Raw genomic sequence first — 19,689 nt, forward strand, 5'->3', positions numbered from 1 at the left:
CCCATCCCTCCCATCAAACCACACCAATGAGCCTCCATCCACTCCCGCTAGCCACACCAAGATGTACCCATCCCACCCACACCAGGATGCCCAATCCCACCCTCCAGCCCAACAGATGCTTCATACCTGATCCAGACCAACACCAATGTGTCCCATCCATTGCAGACGCCACCAGCCCTCCACCACACAGCAAGATACCCCACCCCCCAGACCCACACCTAGATGAATCATCCCTCCCCCAGACCCACAATGTGCCCATCCCTCCCCCAGACACATACGAATGTCCCCATCAAACCCACATCAATGTGCCACACCCCCTCCCCTCGAGCCACACCATGATGCCACATCCCATCCTCCCAACCCACACCTAGATGATCCATGCCACCCTCCAGACCAACAGATGCCCCATACCCATTTCAGATCAACACCAATCTGCCCATCCATTGCAGACAGATCCAAGATACCCCCCATACCTCCCTCCAGACCCACTGTGCCCACTCTCCCTCCAGACCCACAACAATGTGCCCCATCCTGCCATCCCACACCAGTGTGCTTTTTTCCAAGTATTCAGACCCACCAAGATGCCGCATCCCTCCCTATAGACCAATACCATAATGCCCCTTCCAGCCCCACACCAAGAAGCCCATTTGCGGCCCGCACGACACGCAGCGCGACCGAAGAAAATGCAAATATGTATTCTCAGCCAGCCAAGAGCACACAGGTTGCTGCTGCTCTTGCAGCCTGAGCCTGCCCGGATCACGCTCTGGGATAAGACGAAATCGGACGCTCTATCGTGGGTCTTGCAGAAACGTTCCGGTATTCCGAAGAAAATGCCCACAGTAACCGCTGCAAGCCAAAAGCACATTCCGGTTGCACTTCCACCGGCTGCCGAAGCCTTCCCACGATTCCTGCTGCTCTTGCAGCCTGGCAGCCAGTGCCTTCCCGAGTTCCAGTTTGGTTCCATTTGGTGTTAAAAAGCCCACCTTACCCGCTGCAACTGCAAGCCAAAGGCACGCAGATGCAGACTCCGGTTCCACTTGTACCGGCGTTCAGAGCCTTCCTGTTTCCTTCCCACTCATTAAAATTGCTCCTGCAAATCACAATGATGACGCTGGAAGTCACGTGAAGAAGAGTAGGCGGGCCATTGCTATGGTCCATTTCTCGGATGGGAACTAGACAGTACAGATTCGGCAGGTTTCCCCCAAACTCTACTGGGACATGATGGTATATGACGCTGCGTACAGGGCACGCAACGTGCCCAAAATCACGTGATGTAGAAGAAGCTAGTCGTTTGCTAAGGTCCGTTTCTCGGATGGGAACTAGACCAAGTTAGTATTAGCCCTGATTTCTTTGAAGGTGTGGAGGGAGTTTTAAACTAGACAAGGACCAACTAACTGGGACGGCTGGTACTGCATCACTTGACCGTGACACGGTTACGCGGACGGATTGACAGGATAGGCAAGGAATGAGTAGGGGGTAGAAAGGGACGGAGTGCAGTTGAAGGGGAGGGATCATTTTGACAGAGGGAGTGGTGAGAACAGGTGTATTCTGTGCTGGTGATGGTGAATTGGGGTCAGATAAACATCCTTGCGGGGGAAGGAGGCTACGAACGGAAATAAGGGAGTTGGGTAATTAAAAGGGGGGCAGTGGGATGTTGAGTGTAGCAGCCCTTCGGAAAGATATAATTATTGGGTAACTGGAGCTCAAGGCGAGGAGCAATAGTTTAGAGGCCAGGACGAAGGATATTGAGTACCAATGAAATGTGGCAAGGCAGGGAGAATCGTAGATAAATCGGGGTTGGAGGGACTGATGGTACAAATCTAACAAGGGAAGCTGGGCAAACCCATGAAATATACGAGGATTCTGTAGGGGCCAACGTAGAGCATAAAGTGAGATTGAATATGAAAGAGATTGGGCACGAGAATAGTCCGTTGATATTTCCGCATTGCAACATAAAGGGAACCCTGGTGTGACGGGATGGACCCAGAATGCGGAGTGGAAGTAACGGGAACTGCGCAGTTTGCGAGGGTGCTGAGAATAGGTGAGCATATTGTACTCTGATATTATGTGTTATGAATCCAGCAACGCTGATTACTTTATTGTCACCCTTTCAACGAGAGTTACCAGGCTTGATGCTCGTGGGCATCTTGGGAAGTGTCTTTATAAGACGTTGCCATGAACAATCTTAAGTGACTATTTACATTGTGGTGTGCAGTTTATAAATGTTCACTATTATTATATAAGGAGCAACTATATAGTTAGTAAACTACGAGTGGTGCTTTTTTTTTATAATGTCATGAACTGTGAGATTTAATCCCTTTCAGGTTATCCTTTTAATACACCATACAGTTACATTATTTGGCCAATATCACTCACCTTGGTTAGTTCGTGAAACTAGTATAGATACTGTTGCCCGGGATCGGGCGGAAAGAAAACACGCACACACGACCGGAGCTTTATTCAAGTTCCAACCGTAACTGACACGGAACGCGCCTTCCCTCAACAACCTCCCCCCAACATGCACGTCATTCCGCCCGCCCCTTAATGGGCGGGTCCTTTATTAACAATACGGTGGCCGGCAACACCACCCCCGGACAAATGTCCAAACGTCCTATTAACATTCTTCGACCATTCGTGCTGGTCTCTTAATTATTTGCTGTGGTCTCACGTGACGGGCCTCAGCTTCTCCTTCATTTCAGGCCTCCTCGCCGTGATCTGTTCTGCTGGCATCTTCCTCAGGCGGGTTCCACAAGTCGTCTCGTGGGGCCCGTGGCTCTGGGGTGCTGGGTCTCGGGGGAGACTCGCTCTCTTCTCTTTTGAGGTAGTGTTTGCATTGTTGACAGTTTCTCGTGATGGCCTTGTCGCTGTCTTGTGCCGTCACCATTGTCCCTTTTACTGCTGTGACTCTCATTGGGCTTAGAGCAAATCGAGGATCTGTCTTTCGTATCATAGGTTGCTGTACCAGAACTTCATCTCCAATCTGAAAGTCTTTTGGCGTTGCTTTTCGCCTTGTATCAGTGTCTTGCTTCGCCCTTTCTTTCCCTTCAGTGTCTCTCTGTAGTATTTCAGCATCTGGAGTCTCTGTGGCTGATGGGTTTCGTAGGATGCATGTGTGTACCTCATACTGGATCATGAGCTCAGCGGGTGTTTTGTTCGTGTCTTCATGTGGTGTATTTCGGTAGTCTCTGAGGAGTCGGCATAGTGCTTGATTTGGGTTGATTGCTTCGATGCAGGCTCTCTGGATTGTTTTCTTTATTGATGCCATGAATCGTTCCGCCGTTCCATTTGCTTGCGGGAGTCAAGGTGTGATTTTCATGTGTTTGAAACCAGTGCTGCAAATTCATATCCACAGAAGGATGGCCCATTGTTGGACTTGATTACTCTGGGGATTCCCCATTCGCTGAGCACTTCATCCAGTACTACAGCCACTTGGGGAAAGGCTGTAGTGGCTAGCTTTTTCACTGTAGGGAATCGCGAGTATTCGTCGATCAGGAGTAAGAAGTATTCACCTGACTCTGTGTGTCCATAAAAGTCCATGGCCACTCTTTCCCAGGGGTGGTCTGGTTCGGAGGTTCGGCTGGCGATGTGCACTGGCAGGCATGATAGTTCTTTACCCATTCGTCCACCTCAGCGTCCAGAAATGGGAACAAAACGTGAAATCTCAGTTGGTTTTTTTGTGTTTTCAGCCCCCCCGGTGTCCTTCATGTGCGGTGCGGATAACCTCTTTTCTCAGAGCGGCTGGGATGATGATGCAGCAACCCCCGAGTAGAATGTTGTGATCTTTTATAGCCAACTCGTTGTGTACTCTCGCTAGTCTCTCAATTTCTTCTCTGCATGCCCCCGGGTGGGCGCACGTTGCTCGTCGGTGCTCCCTCCATTTAATGGTCGACGTCAGGCTAATGGCGAGTGAAGTAGTGGGGTCCGCAGTGGATGCTGCAGCGACCATGTCCATCGATAGTGCAGGTGGTAGCGAGTTTGCTGCTACATAGTTGACATATGTGACATCCTCTCTCCGTGTCGGTGGGGCCCCCACCGGATGTCGCAACAGGTAGTCGGCAGGATTTATGTCACCTCCGGGTCGATGAATTATATTGTAATCGTATTGTTGAAGGCGAATGCCCCATCGTTCTATTCTCGGAGCAATCTTGGTGTGTCGATTGCCAAATTATGATGACTGTTAGGAAAGATTTCGTAATTGTGGGTAATTTTCCTTCCATGTGGCAACCGCTAAACTTTTTGCTGTTGTTTTCACCATGATCTAGACTTTGCCAGAGAAGTGCAGCCTTCTGCCGCACTCCTCTGGGCTTTCGCTCCATTCTTACGGGGAAACTGACATGCCCTTAAGACAGTCAGTACCAGGAAACGCTGTTTTCCGTAGTTTCTTTATCATGTTGCGGCTTTCGTGCAACATGACACAAGAGGGCACTGTAAGCTAAGTTATTGCTCTCTTGGGTCTCTAGCCTTCTACAGGCCCTAGATACTCTTTTTGGATTGTAACTGATAGGTGCAAGTGAATCACGGACGGGAATGGTGGCAGCGATCATTTCTTGTGTTTTGAGCTCCTTTTGGCGTTTTAAGCGTGTTTCTCGCACTTAGCCCCAAATGGTGGCCTGGCTCCCAAAATGGCCAGACCACAAGGCTCCATTGTCCTGTCCGCTGACCGTCTTGCTCCCTTCACCTTCCCCAGGTCGAGCCGACCCGGGGCCTTCCTTATTTGGGCATGTACTTTCCCGCGAAACACGGATGCTTTCGCGGGCTTCTACAGGCCTTGTGTGTGCCTCCAGGATGTGGGCTGGGATGTCTGGTCCCAATACACATTCTGGGTGCCAGAGAGTCTAGGGTGGTGTGAATGCCTGGGACCACCGTGGTCCGTGATAGGTCCACGTATGGTGTGAGTGTTGATGAGCGGATCTCCCATTGGGTCCCCTCCGTTTTGGCGCGAAGGGAACCGTGGATAAGAGGGGGCTGGAAACGACACTACCATGTCGATCTCCTCAGTTCTCACGAACGAAGGAATACAGGAGCCAAGTATCCTGCAACCACGAGGCTGAACCGAGGAATCGCTGGTGACCCGCTGAAGGACTGCTCCTCTGCACTGCTGTCGCCTTGTGAAACCCTTTTTACCTCTGATTGAACCAGAAGGCCTGTACTGGTACTTCGACCCTTGGAATAGCGGGGACAGCTATTCTCGGCATCTTCACCATCTCCTGCACGTAAGCCTTCGGAAGTGTCTCTGGGCCAACCAGCAGACTGACCAGCCTACACAGGAGTCTTGCTCTGTAACCGCCGCCAGGTTGTGTTGTATTTCTAGTCCTTGACACTCTCACATGATTCGTACACTTGGCGTTCCCAGGTCTGAAGTGAGTAGTGTACATTTGGCTGAGATACACACGGCCGCTCCGTTGCCCTGCTGTGGTAACAAACTGTGCGGGTTCACTTCGTTTGGGACATCTTTAACTCAACTCTGCTGCTGCAGAATCTACACGACGATGAGACGTCCCCTGCTCTCCTGAACCTGCCAGCGACTGAAACTGACACGGAGAAGCCTGGGTCTGCTTGCATCGGCGACCGGTGAGTAGCATAGCTAGGAACTGGTCGCCCTCCTGCAGGAGCCCATAGCTTTTCCCCGTTGTGTCAAAACAGCACGCCTTTCCGTACTCGCGCTCTGCTTCTGCCCACAGTGGAGGCTGCGCTTGAGTCGCGGAACTCTGTTCTTCTTCATTTGTGCACTAAACTGAACTGCCTGATTCCCTCAAAGACACTCCCCTTTTGGCCCGTTGGCACCAGCGTGTGCAGGTACTTTTGAGCACAAGGCTCCACTCTTCGTAGGGCTCGGACTTCCTTTTAGTTAGGTGCCTCTGAAGGCGGACTGGGTCTAAGCATTATTTCGCACTGCCTGTTTTCCTTCCCTTTTAGGGGGACTACACATTTCGTGCATCTAACGCTTGAGACTTGTTTGTAATTGTATATATATTGTATTGGTATGGTATGTGTTGGTTTACTACAGTTGTATTGTGATTTCTCGCTACGGTCATTGTTTTAAAGGCCTTGGAATAAATCTGTATATATTTTTAATATAACACCTGTTTGGAGTAGTTTGTAAGTGTCCTTGCTTTGTGTGCTCATTGCGGGCTTTCAGTCACCCTCACCCCTCTTGAGACCTAGTCTTGACCGCCGCGATCGCTACCCTGATTGGTCTGGCTTGTCCAGAGGTTACCCTGTTCCAAGTAATTAGGTTGGCCTTCTGAACTTCTGCGCCGCCAGGACAGAGTTCAGAAATCCGTCTTAACAATGACAACGCCTGGTGATCTGTTATCAGGGTACTTATTTTTCCGATTAAAAAGTTGTGAAAGTGTTCACATGCCGAGACTGCAGCTAGGCTTTCTTTTTCGGCCTGAGAGTAAGCTGTTTCTGGGGTGGACAGTGCTCTGCTTGCGTATGCTACCACATGCCTGGGGTTGACATCTGCTCCGCTCGTCTGTGCTAGAATTGCTCCTAAGCCAACGGGACTTGCGTCCTCTATCACCTCTGTGTGCCAGGTCGGGTTGAAGTAGGCGAGGCGATGGGCTTCCTTGAGAGCTTGCTTTATGGCATTGAATGCGCGTTGGCATGCTGGTGTCCAGTCGAATGATGCTTCTTTCTGTAGGAATTTTCTGAGAGGTTCTGTGAGTGATGCGTAATGTGGTATGTACCTAGTGCAGTATCCGACCATACCTAGGAAGTAGCGGACATCGGCAGCCTGTTGTGGTTCTTTGAGTTTCGTGATGGTGTCTACTTTTTCAGGGTCGGACATCATCCCGTCACTGGAAAAAATGTGTCTGAAAAATTTGAGCCTTGACTTGCTGAACCAGCATTTTTCGATGTTGAGCGTGAGGCCAGCGGCTTGTACGGCGTCACAGGTGGCATAAAGGGCAGCGTCATGAGCTTCCTTGGACGAGCCAAAGATGAGGATGTCGTCGCTGTAGTTTAAGGCTCCTCGTATTGGCCTGATGATTTGTCGCACCGCCTCCTGGAAGATTTCAGCCGCTGAGTAAATGCCAAAGTTTAGTCTCCGGTATTTGAATAAACCAACTTGAGTTGCAAAGGTCGTTATTGTTCTGGAGTCAGGGTGCAATTACATTTGGTGGTAACCCTGGTTAGATCGAGTTTGGAGAACATGCAAGCATTGTTTAATTGTACTATCATGTACTTGATACGTGGGCCTGGGTGTCTCTTGCGTTGGATGGCGGTGTTGGCAACCCTCATGTCGACACACAGGCGTAACCTGCCCCCTTCCTTGGATACGATGACAAGGGGGGAAACCCATGGTGTTGGTCCTGTCGCTGGCTCGATAATGCCATCAGAGAGTAGTTGTTCAAGTTCCCGTGACACTGCTTCCTGGAGGTGAAATCCGACTCTCCTTGGGTGTTGTAGCACAAGTCTCACATTGGGGTCTATGTGCAGTTTGATTGGGGGACCTTTGAGTTTGCTCAGGCCAGTGCATAAGTTTGGACATTTTTGCACAATGTCTGCTTTTGTGATGAGGTTTTGAGATTGTCCGTAGAGAATCGTCTGATCTGTTCCTTCGACTCCTGTCGGATCATGGTGGAGGTGATAGTGTCTCCAGCTCCCACGTGGATCTCGATCAGGCCCAGGCGAGAGGCAGTGTGGTAACTGAGGAGGCATCACCCTCTGGTGAGAGATCGAATGACGTGGATGGTGGTGTCTACTTGTCCATTTAAGAGAAAACGGCGCGTGAAGTGTCCAATCGTCTGTAGTGTGAGGGCTCGAGTACTGGTGGATTTGGGATTCTCGAGTAATCTTGTTCACACATAATGTTCACGTTGGCGCCTGAGTCTACCATGAAGTGAAACAGACCATTTTCCATTTTGATTGGTATTTTTGGGGCTTCTCCGGCTTCTTCATTGTCGAGCACGAGGTTGACATACTCGTCTTGGTTGTGCGGGTCGTAATACATGTTATACGCGGTTGCTGGGGGATCATGGTAGTACGTTTCCTCACCATATCCTTCCAGGGGGGTTGTCATATTTGTCTGTTAGATATTGTGGTCGGTCTGTGCAGTCAGGCATTTGTGGGTATTCGTGATCTTGATATTCATCGACAGCTCTTACATGTCGCCGTTGGTTTTGTTGGTAGTATCTTTGCGGTCCGTATTGTGGAAGAGTTGGGTGGAATGTTATTTTGACAGGTGCTTGGGGTGTTATCATGGGGAAAGGCTTCCCTTCTCTACATACTGATTGAAAATGTCCTTCTCTTCCGCAGTTCGTGCACCTTTGTGATAGGGCTGGGCAGGATCCTGTGTGTGGAAATGCCATGCCGCATTGGTAGAATTGCACCTATTGACGTGGTACTTGTTGGGCTTGTGGTCTGTATGAGTACAGACCTTTATCTCCCTGGCGAGGTGGTTGGACAGCGGCTATGAGTTCAGTGGTATCTTGTTTTGGGTTGCTGGTGCCGGTCATGGACGCGGCTTGAGCATCAACTCTTTCGAAAATGCGAGTGAGCTCGCTGACTTCGGGGATGGTGAGTGGTTTCTTCAACAGCTGTTTTTTGAGTGCGGGAGATAGGCAACCTTCTATGACTCTAAGGCGTATTGCTTCGTCAAGAGAAAATGCATCAAATTGGCAGTGTGCTCCTTTTACCCTTAAACGGGTTATAAATTCATCTACCATCTCTTGTGGTTTCTGAGAACACTGGTTGAAGAGGTATCTTTCATAATCACGATTTGGTTTGATTATGAGTAGTTTGTCAAGGGCTTTAATGCTGCAAAGTCATTTTGTTCCGCTGCCGGGATGGTCTTAACGATGGTCTTTATCTCCACCCCCCCACACCTCACCAGGTTCAGGAAGATGTCTCTTATATGAGGAAAGTCGCCATCCCCTGACCCTCTCACAAAGTGCTGGAAGTCTTCCATCCACTCAGCCCACCTTGGCCCTTTCGTGGCTTGCAGTGTCGTGGTGAACGGTGGTGGCATCCGTAGCTGTTTGGAGCGATGTTGGATTTGGCCTTTGCAGTGTTAGGAAGTAGGGGTCACCTCTGGCATGGGGGCGTGTTTGTATCAAATTAACAATCCTATGTGGATGGGCCCCAAGATGGCGGCGTGGCCGTGTGTATGTTGGGTAGGACCACATGGGCCAGTTGGGTCCAGGCGTATTGGGCCTTGTTATCTAATGCAGGACAATGTTCCTTGATCTACTGGTGTGGAGAGACTAGCGCATGCAAGTGAGGAGGGTTTGAAATCCACTCAACGTTAGCAGCGGACGTGTTTCTGGAACTGGATGCTTCACCGTTCCATGAGGGGCTGGCCGTTCTTTTGTGGTGTGCGTCAGCTGTTATAGCAGGGCTGCGTGGGTGGCTTGGGCTGCCGGAGCTCTGGAGCTGGCTTGGGGGTGTGACTGCACGTTGCGCGGCGGGATCGCCAGCGCTGTTACGAGGTGGAGGAGGCTGGGCGGACTGCCCATGCTGCAGTGTGTGCCAAGCGGGATCGCTGGCGCATGCAGGAGGAGGCGGAGTATGGGCAGACTGCCCGTGCTGGAGTGCACGCCCAGCGGAATCGCTGGCGCCTGCAGGCGGAGGAGGAGACCTGGTGGACTGCCTAGGCCAGGCTTCTGCGCGGCGGGATCTCCGGAATCACCAGGAGGAGGCGTGACGGCCAGCAGAGGCCAAGGAGCCCGGCGGATTGCCTGCAAGGAGGACTCAGGCGGGTGTGTGGGACGGTCCTCGTCGCCAGTGTTGCCCGGGATCGGGCAGAAAGAAAACGCACACACGACCGGAGGGTTGGATCAATGAACTTGCTTTATTCAAGTTCCAACCGTAACTGGAGCGGAATGCGCCTTCCCTCAACAACCTCCCACCAGCATGCACGTCATTCCGCCTGCCCCTTAGTGGGCGGGGCCTTTCTTAACAATACGGTGGCGGGCAACAGATACCCGGTCTGGAATTTGAACACTTGACTGCATTACTTACAGCTTTATGTTTGGTGTCTTACTCCCTTTGGTTGGTGTGAGTGCGTGCAGTGCTGATGGAATGTTGGTGTGGAATGTGTGAGTGAAGTGACAACGTACGTTCCTAGAGAGTCAGTTGGTGCCTGAAGTGTAACGGAGAGGGGGCCGGTGGATGTCCCCCTGTGTATATGTACTAACCTGTAATCCCTAGTGTACTTACCGCCTGTATCACTGAACTGTGAATCCAGTTAAGTCTTGTCTTGCCACAAGTGGCTCAGTGCACTTCTTCCATCCGAGAACCCATCGTATCACTTTACTTCATATACATATTTGATACAGTTTGAGTTTCAGGAACTTAAATAATACTTTGTTTTATAGCAATTTCTTGAAAAATTAACCGATTGCATAATAAACCTGATAATATATAAATCGTTATAGTGTGGTTTGCATAAGTAGTGTGGTTTTAGCTTAATTTTTCCCATCCTGAATGGAGGATTACAGTAGCTTCAAGCAAAGTAATTTGAGTTTAAAGAAATCTTTCCTGAGTGTTAAATCAGCAGTTATTTCACGAAGAATGCTTCTTTGGTAGCCCCCTGATTTCTTATCACTAAATATCTGGACCTTTTAAGGGTCAACAGCCTCTACCAATTGCCTCTTCACTTCAGTGTCTGCAGCAGTCAACCTACATTTGCTCCCATTGTAATGCGCTTCTGGAGTAACATGGTAAGTAGCTGCTTTGCTGACCCTAACCACTATGCTTGAAATCTCACACGAAAATGTGTGAGGCTCTGACTACTAGTAAGGGTTTGATCCTGGGAGAAAATCAAAGTCTGTACTTTTCACCATTCCAAACGGATTGTGTTTGGGACATATCCCATAAAATCAGTTTGCACAGAATGTACAGGCTCGGGTTTCCATCAACCAAGGATTTCCTCATGCATTGCAGATTTTACATGTTCAGCCTTAAGATGGAAGAGCTATCTGTGAGGTTACACAGATTTGGGCCGTTCAGACAGCAAATCGATTGTTTAAGTTGCATATCATTCACAGCCTCCTGCAGCCAGTGGGAGAATCCCTCCTGTTCCAAGGTCTTTGTAAAGCCAATCTTAAAAATCAAACCTATCACTCAAATAATCCAGATCCTACAAGCCTTGTATAGTGAATTATGCAACGATATTGGAATTCAACTAATCCTATTGTATTGCTTCTGTTTTCAGCTCTTCTCCCCTCCTTGATTGGAGATGGCTACTCCCTTGGCTCTGCAGGAAGAAGATCTCCTACGAAAGATTCTGGGCAGTTCAGCCAGTCTGGTTGTGCCCCGTCCCATCTACAAACAAACTGACATGATGAAGGTAATGAAGACCATATTGATGTGTGTCCAGTGATGCTTGACCCTTTCACAGTGTCTCCAAAGGTACATTATATCTGATAGTGCTACTATACTGGGATCTGCAACATTGTTTGGACTGCAACACCCTTGCCCAAGCCCGCATAGTCCATGGTGAGGGTTCATTAAAGATGTAATCCAAAAAATCTGTAGAGTCGCAGCTTGCTCGCCCCTATGCTAGATCCTCTTGCAGGGTGGCTGTGTGAAATTAATCCTTTTCTATATGTGCTTCAGGGAAGCCTGACTCTGTCCTGATTTGCTCCAGCAAGGCGTAACCCATTCTACGCTAGACCCACAAAAGCGTTGTCCTTGCAACACCAGTTCCTTTAGCTTTGTGTCCCAAAACATTGACATATATCTTACAATTCAATGGGCTTGTATACTTGTACAAAGTGTTGTATTTGTAGATTGAAAAAACAATTGGTTCCTGTGATTCTGGTGGAAAAGGCAATTTTAAATGAATTTTCAATTGGGCACGTCAAGTGTGTTTTTTTTATTTATCATCATTGAGATGTACAAGTAAGACTTTATATGAGTAGCAGAATTCAGAATATAAATGAAAGATATTTAAAAACCAATAATACACCATACGCTCTAACCACAAACTTTAAAGAATGATCTTTCATTTTTTAGAATTGCGCATATAGAGACCAGTCCAGGCTGGAAATGGGATGCAAGGTGCTAAGAGAAGCTGAATCGAAATGCAGGAGTCGAAACTAATGAGACATTTAGCTCATGCTTGTAGTCCTGTTTATCATTTGTAACAATTGCACAATGGCTATCCGTGTTCGATGATACTGCTTTGGTTATAGTGACATATTTGTGTGTGAATCTAAAGTAGGTGGATATACAGAATTTGTAACCTGGAGGAGACATGGGTTAAAATCTTGGTTTTCCCCATCTCAAAATTGTTCTTATCCCATGCAAATCCCCTTATCTCGTTTGTGCTTCAGTCCACTTATGTGGCAAAAGTGCATGCAAGGAGTGCTGTATAAAAGCTAAAAGAAGACGAAATAAAGCCAATGTGTTAACGCCTGTGTTTACTGCTGACTTGTAAAGTGATAAACAATTGGAGGCTGGCAACAAATCTAAGCTTCCCCACTTGACCAAATGATGTTATAATAAGCAAACCACGGTCTTGCTGTACCTTTTTTGTTTTCACAAGCTGCTGGAATTGGCATTACCTCCGTGCAGTGTTGAGCTATATAAAGCCTCCTGAGTAATTCCCCAAAATTTGGATTAACTTCTCTGTTACCCCACTCATAAATCTGGCAGGAAAATGTCTGGACTAAGTGGCAGTAAGGCTAGCTAAGGGGCAAGACACTTGGCGTGGAAGCAATACAATACAATACAATGCAGAGCAGCATAGGTTTGGTACCTAGGCGGGACCGCGGCATGAAGTGTAATATAAAAACAAAACAATTACATTTAACTTTAAGGCCAGACTTTAGGGATTCCCCCTTACACCATTTATATCCCACTGAAAGCACTTCTCAAACACTTAAAGAAAGGGAACTGTGAGAAACGTGATGGTGTCTCATCCGCTAGTCCCTGGGGATCTGTCATTCAGGTGGCCAGGACGCAGCCATCGCTTTTAGATCTGGTTCCTGAGGGTGGACCAGTGCGGGAAGATCACCTGGGTGAGGGGTTTTCTGGGAGTGGGACACCGGATGGCGAGGCGCTTTATCCCCGTCCCTGTCATAACTTTGCCTAATCTTATCAGGTAGGATACTTCGGAACTCAACCCCTCCCCCCCCCTTTCCCAACACAAACACTTTCTCACAGAAAGCTCACTGTGAGAGAAAACGGACTAACACCTGAACCGTATGCCTGACATGTCCCAATACAATGGTCAGGCAGGATCAGGCAATTACTGACCATTACACACACACCTGACTTCCATCACACTTCCCCACACGGATAAAATGCGGAACACAAGAGCACACTCTGAGCAAGGCAAATCACACGAGGAAGCAGCAGTTCCAAAATGGCAGTTTAATACAAGTCGAAAGACGACAAGACCAAGGATCGCAAGGAGAGAAGTGCCCTTGACCTTTTCAACAACAGATGGTTACGTTTCCTATTCTTGAAGTGTCATGGTTACGGGCCTGAGGCATACCTGCAGGCTCTCTTTCTGTATGGTTCATAGGGATAGTTGGGGAAGAGGGGCAGGAGTGGCATGGGTTAAGGTCTTGAGAACCCGGAGCGTGTCATCAGGGAAACCCCATCATCCAATCATAGTCAAGTTAACTTCCTGCTTCCTCCAACATGGACAAGGGTTTCCAGCTCAAAGCAGGCAGTGCGGTCTAGTCTCTGGGCCTGGTTGCCTATATAAGCCACGCCCAGAGACCAACACGCGCTTAGTGTGAATTCTGTATCATGCGCTTACCCGGACTTCTCTGTTATCTCCGTGTGGAGTTTGCGACAGTCAGCTTCAAGGCTGAAAGAAGAACTGACAGCGGATCCTTCTCTGGAGTCGCTCACCTTCGTCCCACAGCTCCCACAGCATACCAGCACCTGAAAAGAAAGGCAAGAACAGGTGATTAATAACCGGCTTGCATCCAGACTTTTCTTCGCTGTCTGCAGCGCGTTAAGGCACCGCTCTGAGACCGCCAACAGATACTCATACTCGCCTCCGGTGCACGGTCTTCATTTGGAACTGCTTCTGGTCCTGCCTCTACTCCTTCTTTCGTCCAGTATCTCAGTGCCTCCCAGAGCGGACCTGGGAAGAGAAAGAGAAGACAAAGGTTAGAATCAGAAACTTTCGCTCAGCACGCTCACTGCATTCACGCAACGCAAGTAACCCAGTGAGGCAACTGGGATATTGAACTTACCTGGTATCAGAACTTACCTGCTAGGCCAACTCCGAATCCAGTGAGTGAACTGGGTTCCTGAACTTACCCTTGACACACGAAAACCGATCAGTGAGGCAACTGGACCCGGACTTTATCTGAACTAAATACACACCTGAACATTAGACGTTATTAGCGGCCATTTCCAAATACGCCCTCCGGGCCCCAGACACGGCGCCCCTGCAAGAGCAGGATGGAGAGCTCACCAAGTTAAACTGAAAGGTGAGTCATACCCTAGTTAAGTGGGAACTAAACTTCTGGTCTATAAGGGACTGGGAAGAGGGGTGGGGTTTGGGCTATTCACCTCTCCTCTAAAACGTTACCTTTCTTGGCAGATAGTCCTTCCAGCAGTAGTGGGCCAGTAGGAAGTGAGACAAGAGCCAGAGGACTCCATCGTTCCCGCAGAGGCCAAGGTAAGCGTGACACGAAGGCTCATGAAAGTAAGGCCAGGAATCAAGGCTGAAGAATCCTGCATTGTGTGTCGAATGTATGCGGGCTCTCCTATGCCGATAGTCAAGGCGGGGAGAATCGCTTGCTGCTGTGGTACTGTCCTTGGCTCCTACAACAAAGCGGCGCCAGTGAGGTCGGCACAACCAGTGAGTTAGGGAGACTGATACCAAACCAATCTGTGTTGAAGCTAAGGTTGCAATCAGCAACATTGTATAGTGAAAGCTGAAGCGAATCATGTATGAAGCTTATGTGGTAATCGACGCGACCAAAACAGAACAACTGATGAGTGATTGTCTAAGGTATCGTATTTTGGCTTCAAAGTTCAAAGTGGACCGGCACCACGTGTGCGCTCATTCGAAAGTCTCTGTAAGGTATCCAACTGAAAGGTAGCGAAAGAGTGAAAAGGAATTGTGAAATCGAAGTGGTCCTGCAACGGATCAAGCAAAATCCTGTGCACATTCGAAAGTCTTCAATGTTAATAGCGTAAAGAAAGTTGATGACAAAATAGATGAAGTTGGTCCGAGCTCGGCAGAGGGAGACTAATTGAACAGTGTGTTAAAGAGGATATGAGCCCAGCTGAGGGGGATCTGGGGTAAACAGTGAAACACCTAAAAAGTTGGATCAGTAGCAATCCCATGAACATTGTTTTTAAAGTGGATCTGAGCCCAGCAGAGGGGATTTCCAAGGTGAAAAGTGAATTTCCTGAGAAATTGAGTACTTGTGAAAACCTAATAGGAAAATAATGTATTGTTTGTTGCATCAGGCCCTCTGCAATACGAAACTTTGAAAGGCAAAAAGACTTGGGCATGGAAGGCCTTGATGCTAATGATTTGAACTGTATCCTTGTGCTAGAGAAGTAAGAGACTGTGCTAAGCTCGGGTGTACTGCCTTGCCCCATGCCGAAAACGTCGGCAAGGGAGGCCAACGGCCTGAACATTCTGACATATAACATTTTCTTAAACAGTGTTACAGAAAGAAACAATTGTTCATCACCCTATTTGTATTTAGAGGTAAGGATTGGCAATAGGTTTATTGGTGTAGGCCCTTTTATTTTGACAAGACACCACTAGGACTGTTATTATTATTAATGGTCATAGCTTGCTCCCGTCCATAGATTTAGAATTAGATGGTTGTTTTTCCATCCCTTTTTGTGATACCTTTTTGAAGTTAAATAAACACCCTTGAACTGTGGTCACTTGTGTCTGTCTTACTGTTGATACCATGCCTTCCTTGAGGAACCTTGATTCAAATCTCTTATACCTCATTTATCGGCAATCATGTGATCTTGGGCAAATTGCTTTATCTCAGCTTGCCTTACCATTAACATTTAATTAATCGTTTAAATTTTATTTTCAAAGAACCCACCATTATGAAAATACAAAACGAGTGGAGTATACAATATATTGAGAAGTCTTGATATAAGGTTCATCTGTGTGACATGTTTTCAGTTTTTTTTTTGTCAACTTTTTTTAATTTATTTTTTTTAAGTCCCTACCAACAGTTTTCCAAATTTTTTTCCTTATCGCCAATATCAAGTCATGAATACATATGAAGCAAACATTGACAAAAGTCTCTTTGCTAATCGTACTTGACATTGGTCTACATCAAATGGGTGTTGTGGGCCTTCACCTTGAACAGAAGATAAATGTTGTAAGGAAGACCATAACACTCTGCATCTATAACCCTTGGGCAATAGTGTTCCATAGTAGGATTCTCTCCCTTTGCATAAGATCATACTGAACCCAATATATCTGAATCTGATTGGATCAATTGTTTCACTGAAATATTTAACAAGAAGACATTGAATCTGCCTAGCGTGAATAAAGTAACCATGAATAATCAAAATGGTAATGTTGTACCCCAGCAATGAGGGAATGCAGCAAAGAAAGATTTGAGCCTAAGGGCCCACCTCCGTGACTGATCCCTATTTGTGCATGCAGTTGATCATTAATCCAAAGGAAAAGCCTGTGGACCGAATATGGTCCTAAACCTATTTTTCCCCCATGCTCCAGAGTGGTGCGTCCAATTATTGAACACCATCTTCCTGCTCAAGTGGTTCATTCCCTGAATCCAAGTTGCATCATCCTTCCACCATACAAAAAAGTCCCACAAATGTGTTACACCTTTTAACAGATGAACAAGCTTGCTAGACATAGATGGTAAATTGTCAGTCATGTCATATGAACTGCGATAAATAAATGGATCACAGAGGAGGCAATCCTGAATCCAGTTTCATGGAGAATTCAGGTCATATCTATGTACTGTGGACCAAGTATTTACTTCGAGACATTTGATAAACACATTTGTGATTGCCGATGTATGCAGCATTCTTGCCCTCTTCCTCAGTCTTTGATTTGGTGTTGAGCGAGTGGTTGCAGTCCATAGATAAGACTTCTTAATGTAACGATGGACCTTTTATAGTAAGAAATAACCTTGTGCATTTTTGTAGCAGGGGAAAGCTCACACAGAATTCTAGCTCATGAAGCGGTCTGAAGCAAGGTTGCCTCTACCCACCAAAAAGGACGCACACTAGATTGGAGAACTACACTACACTGCCATACATCCATCCTCTCTCACCAGCCTTGCCCTTGGTCTGTCTGCCATATCATATCCTTTACCATCACCCTTTACAGCCTACCTACCTGCAGCTCCTTACCGCTGCTGCCCACCATTGCACGTAGCTCATGGAATCTTGCAAAAGACTGCATCCTACCATTGCTTGACAAGCTACAACCAGCCCACCTCATCAACCTTGACATGCTCACTAATTTATATGCCAACACGATGATGCAAGCAGTGGACACCATTGCACTGCTACCACCTCGCAAAGCTAAACCCACCACACATCTCGATTTTTGGTTCGCGCCTGTCCACCTGGCACTCAGATCGATGAAACGTGATGTGTCTGTTAATTGTAGAAAGTCCCCCTCCACTCTACTCAAAGCCACGTTCACCACTGTGGTCAAAACCTATAATACGGCCATCCTCCAAGCAAAATCAGCAACATAAAACATCCAGAATCACTAACGCGAAATTGAACACTAGCAAGATTTTCACTATTCTCAGAGAACATGAAACCCCAGCAGATGAGACTTGGTGCACTAAGGTCCAAAATGCTCTCCAGGACAAAATCGCCTTGGTACACAATACAATCTTACAAAAGCAAGCCAATACTATCCACTTCATCCCTCTATTCTGATTTAACACGATCACTGAGGACGAAGTCCCCTCCCTCCTTAAAGGGCGATGCCTGCCCTGCAACCATTATCAAGGACTGCGCGGAAGCACTAGTCCCTTTCATCAGCACCTTTTATCAATGCATCTTTTGCATCCTGCCAGGTCCCCACTAGTCTGGAGGAAGTCTGGGTACTTCCTCTGCTAAAGAAACCCTCCCTGGACCCCACTACCCCCACAAACTACCGACCTATCACTACTGTCCTCTTCCTATTGAAGATCTTGGATAGAGCAGGTAACATCCAAATTCAGCACTTCTTGGAATCACATTGCATACTAAGAATCCTTCAATCAGGGTTCTGCCCTGGACACAGGACAGAATCAGCCTCACTGGACTTAAAAAAAACAGCTTGATAAAATCAAAGACTCCAGGAAAGCTGCCCTCCTGTTTTTACTGGATCTCTCAGCAGCTTTTGACCTTGTCGACCAGAAACTACTCTGCCATCACCTGACCTCCGTGGCTAACTTTTAACCAGAGGCCGCCAGTTGGGTTGCTCCTTTCTAAAAGACAGGTCAATCAGAGTATTTGCTGACAATGCCAATGCCCCCCTGCACCTGTTTGTGTCTCCCCCACACTTCACAACATCTTTACCAAGCCCCTATTTGACCTTGTATCTCCTATGCCAATTATGCTGACAATACCCAGATTCTAATACCAACTTGACTCAGAAAAACTCAACTATATCTATGTGACCCTTCAATCCTGTATGACTACTAGCTTCCTCTGTCTCAACAATGACAAAACTGTGCTGCTAATCGTTGGGCTGCTCGGTCACCAACAACCTCAGCAAGCTCCACTCATCCTTCGCTATCAACGGTATTAACGGTTTATAGTCATTACATCGAAATCAATAAAGTCGAAAGTCATAAAGTCTAAAAAAAAAAAATCGAATTTCTTTTTTTTATGTTTTTTATTCCAAATGGGGGGATTTCCCCAACCCCCCCCTTTATTTTTTTTTATTTTTGTTTTACCCCTTTTTCTTTTTACTCGCGGAACCCAAAAAACCCATATAAATAAAAAAAATAAGAAATTCGATTTTGTTTGGTTTTTGAAATGTTTTATTTCGACATTATTGTAATTCGACTTTATTAATTCGAGGTTATGACTGCACACCAGTATTAAAATCCCCGTCTCACAGTCAGTAAAAACCTTGGGAGTCTTCCTCGACACCTCCCTCACTCGCCAAGTTAATTCTATCTCCTCCTCGGCAGTGTACACTATCAAACTCATCAATGTCTCCAGGCCCTTCCTGTCTGAGGACAGCCGCCCCACCTTCGCCCGCACCATCATAGGTGCAATACTGGATTATTGCAATGCAGTATTCGCTGGTTCCACCAATAGTATCATTCTCAATCTACAAGCGAACCAAAATAATGCTCTCCGGTCGGCAATAAACATCCCAAAACGGTACCATATCACCCGTGCCAGAAGAGAGGCTCACTGGCTTCGGATACAAGAAATTATTATTTTTCAAACTTTGACAATCACCCACAGGTGCCTCTCCATGACACCCCACCCTCATAAATTCACAAGAGCCTTGTCCACAAGAACAACCAGAACTGCCTATACCAACAGGCTCATCTTCCCTAAATGTTATCTATCAAGAGTGGACACATCGAGCTTCCCAATCATCACATTTAAACTACGAAACTCATTACCTCTGTCACTGAGAGCGGAACAGTCGTACTGGGTTTTCTGTAAACCTTTGAGAACGTGGCTCTTCGCGTAATGCTTTGACCGTCAATAACCTGTCTTGCACAAGTAACCTCATGCCTTTTCTGTAACTCTCACTTGTAACCTCCTATGTTTTATGCTATTAAG

General features: G+C 47.3%; 1 protein-coding gene across 1 annotated transcript in view; it reads left to right on the forward strand.

Annotated features, from left to right (window-relative positions):
• Positions 1–1,301: 1,301 nt before the first annotated feature.
• The window catches only part of LOC138580226 (centrosome-associated protein CEP250-like), a 1,782,457-nt gene continuing 1,764,069 nt past the window's right edge, over positions 1,302–19,689 (forward strand). Inside the window, exons 1-2 of the mRNA XM_069650593.1 lie at positions 1,302–2,041; positions 11,162–11,296. Of these exons, the coding sequence (XP_069506694.1) occupies positions 11,186–11,296 (111 nt within the window). The 5' untranslated portion in view covers positions 1,302–2,041; positions 11,162–11,185. The remainder of the gene's footprint in view (positions 2,042–11,161; positions 11,297–19,689) is intronic.

The sequence above is a fragment of the Ambystoma mexicanum genome, chromosome 3p (assembly GCF_040938575.1).
Source record: "Ambystoma mexicanum isolate Mex_15411 chromosome 3p, UKY_AmexF1_1, whole genome shotgun sequence".
Classification (NCBI taxonomy): Eukaryota; Metazoa; Chordata; class Amphibia; order Caudata; family Ambystomatidae; genus Ambystoma; species Ambystoma mexicanum.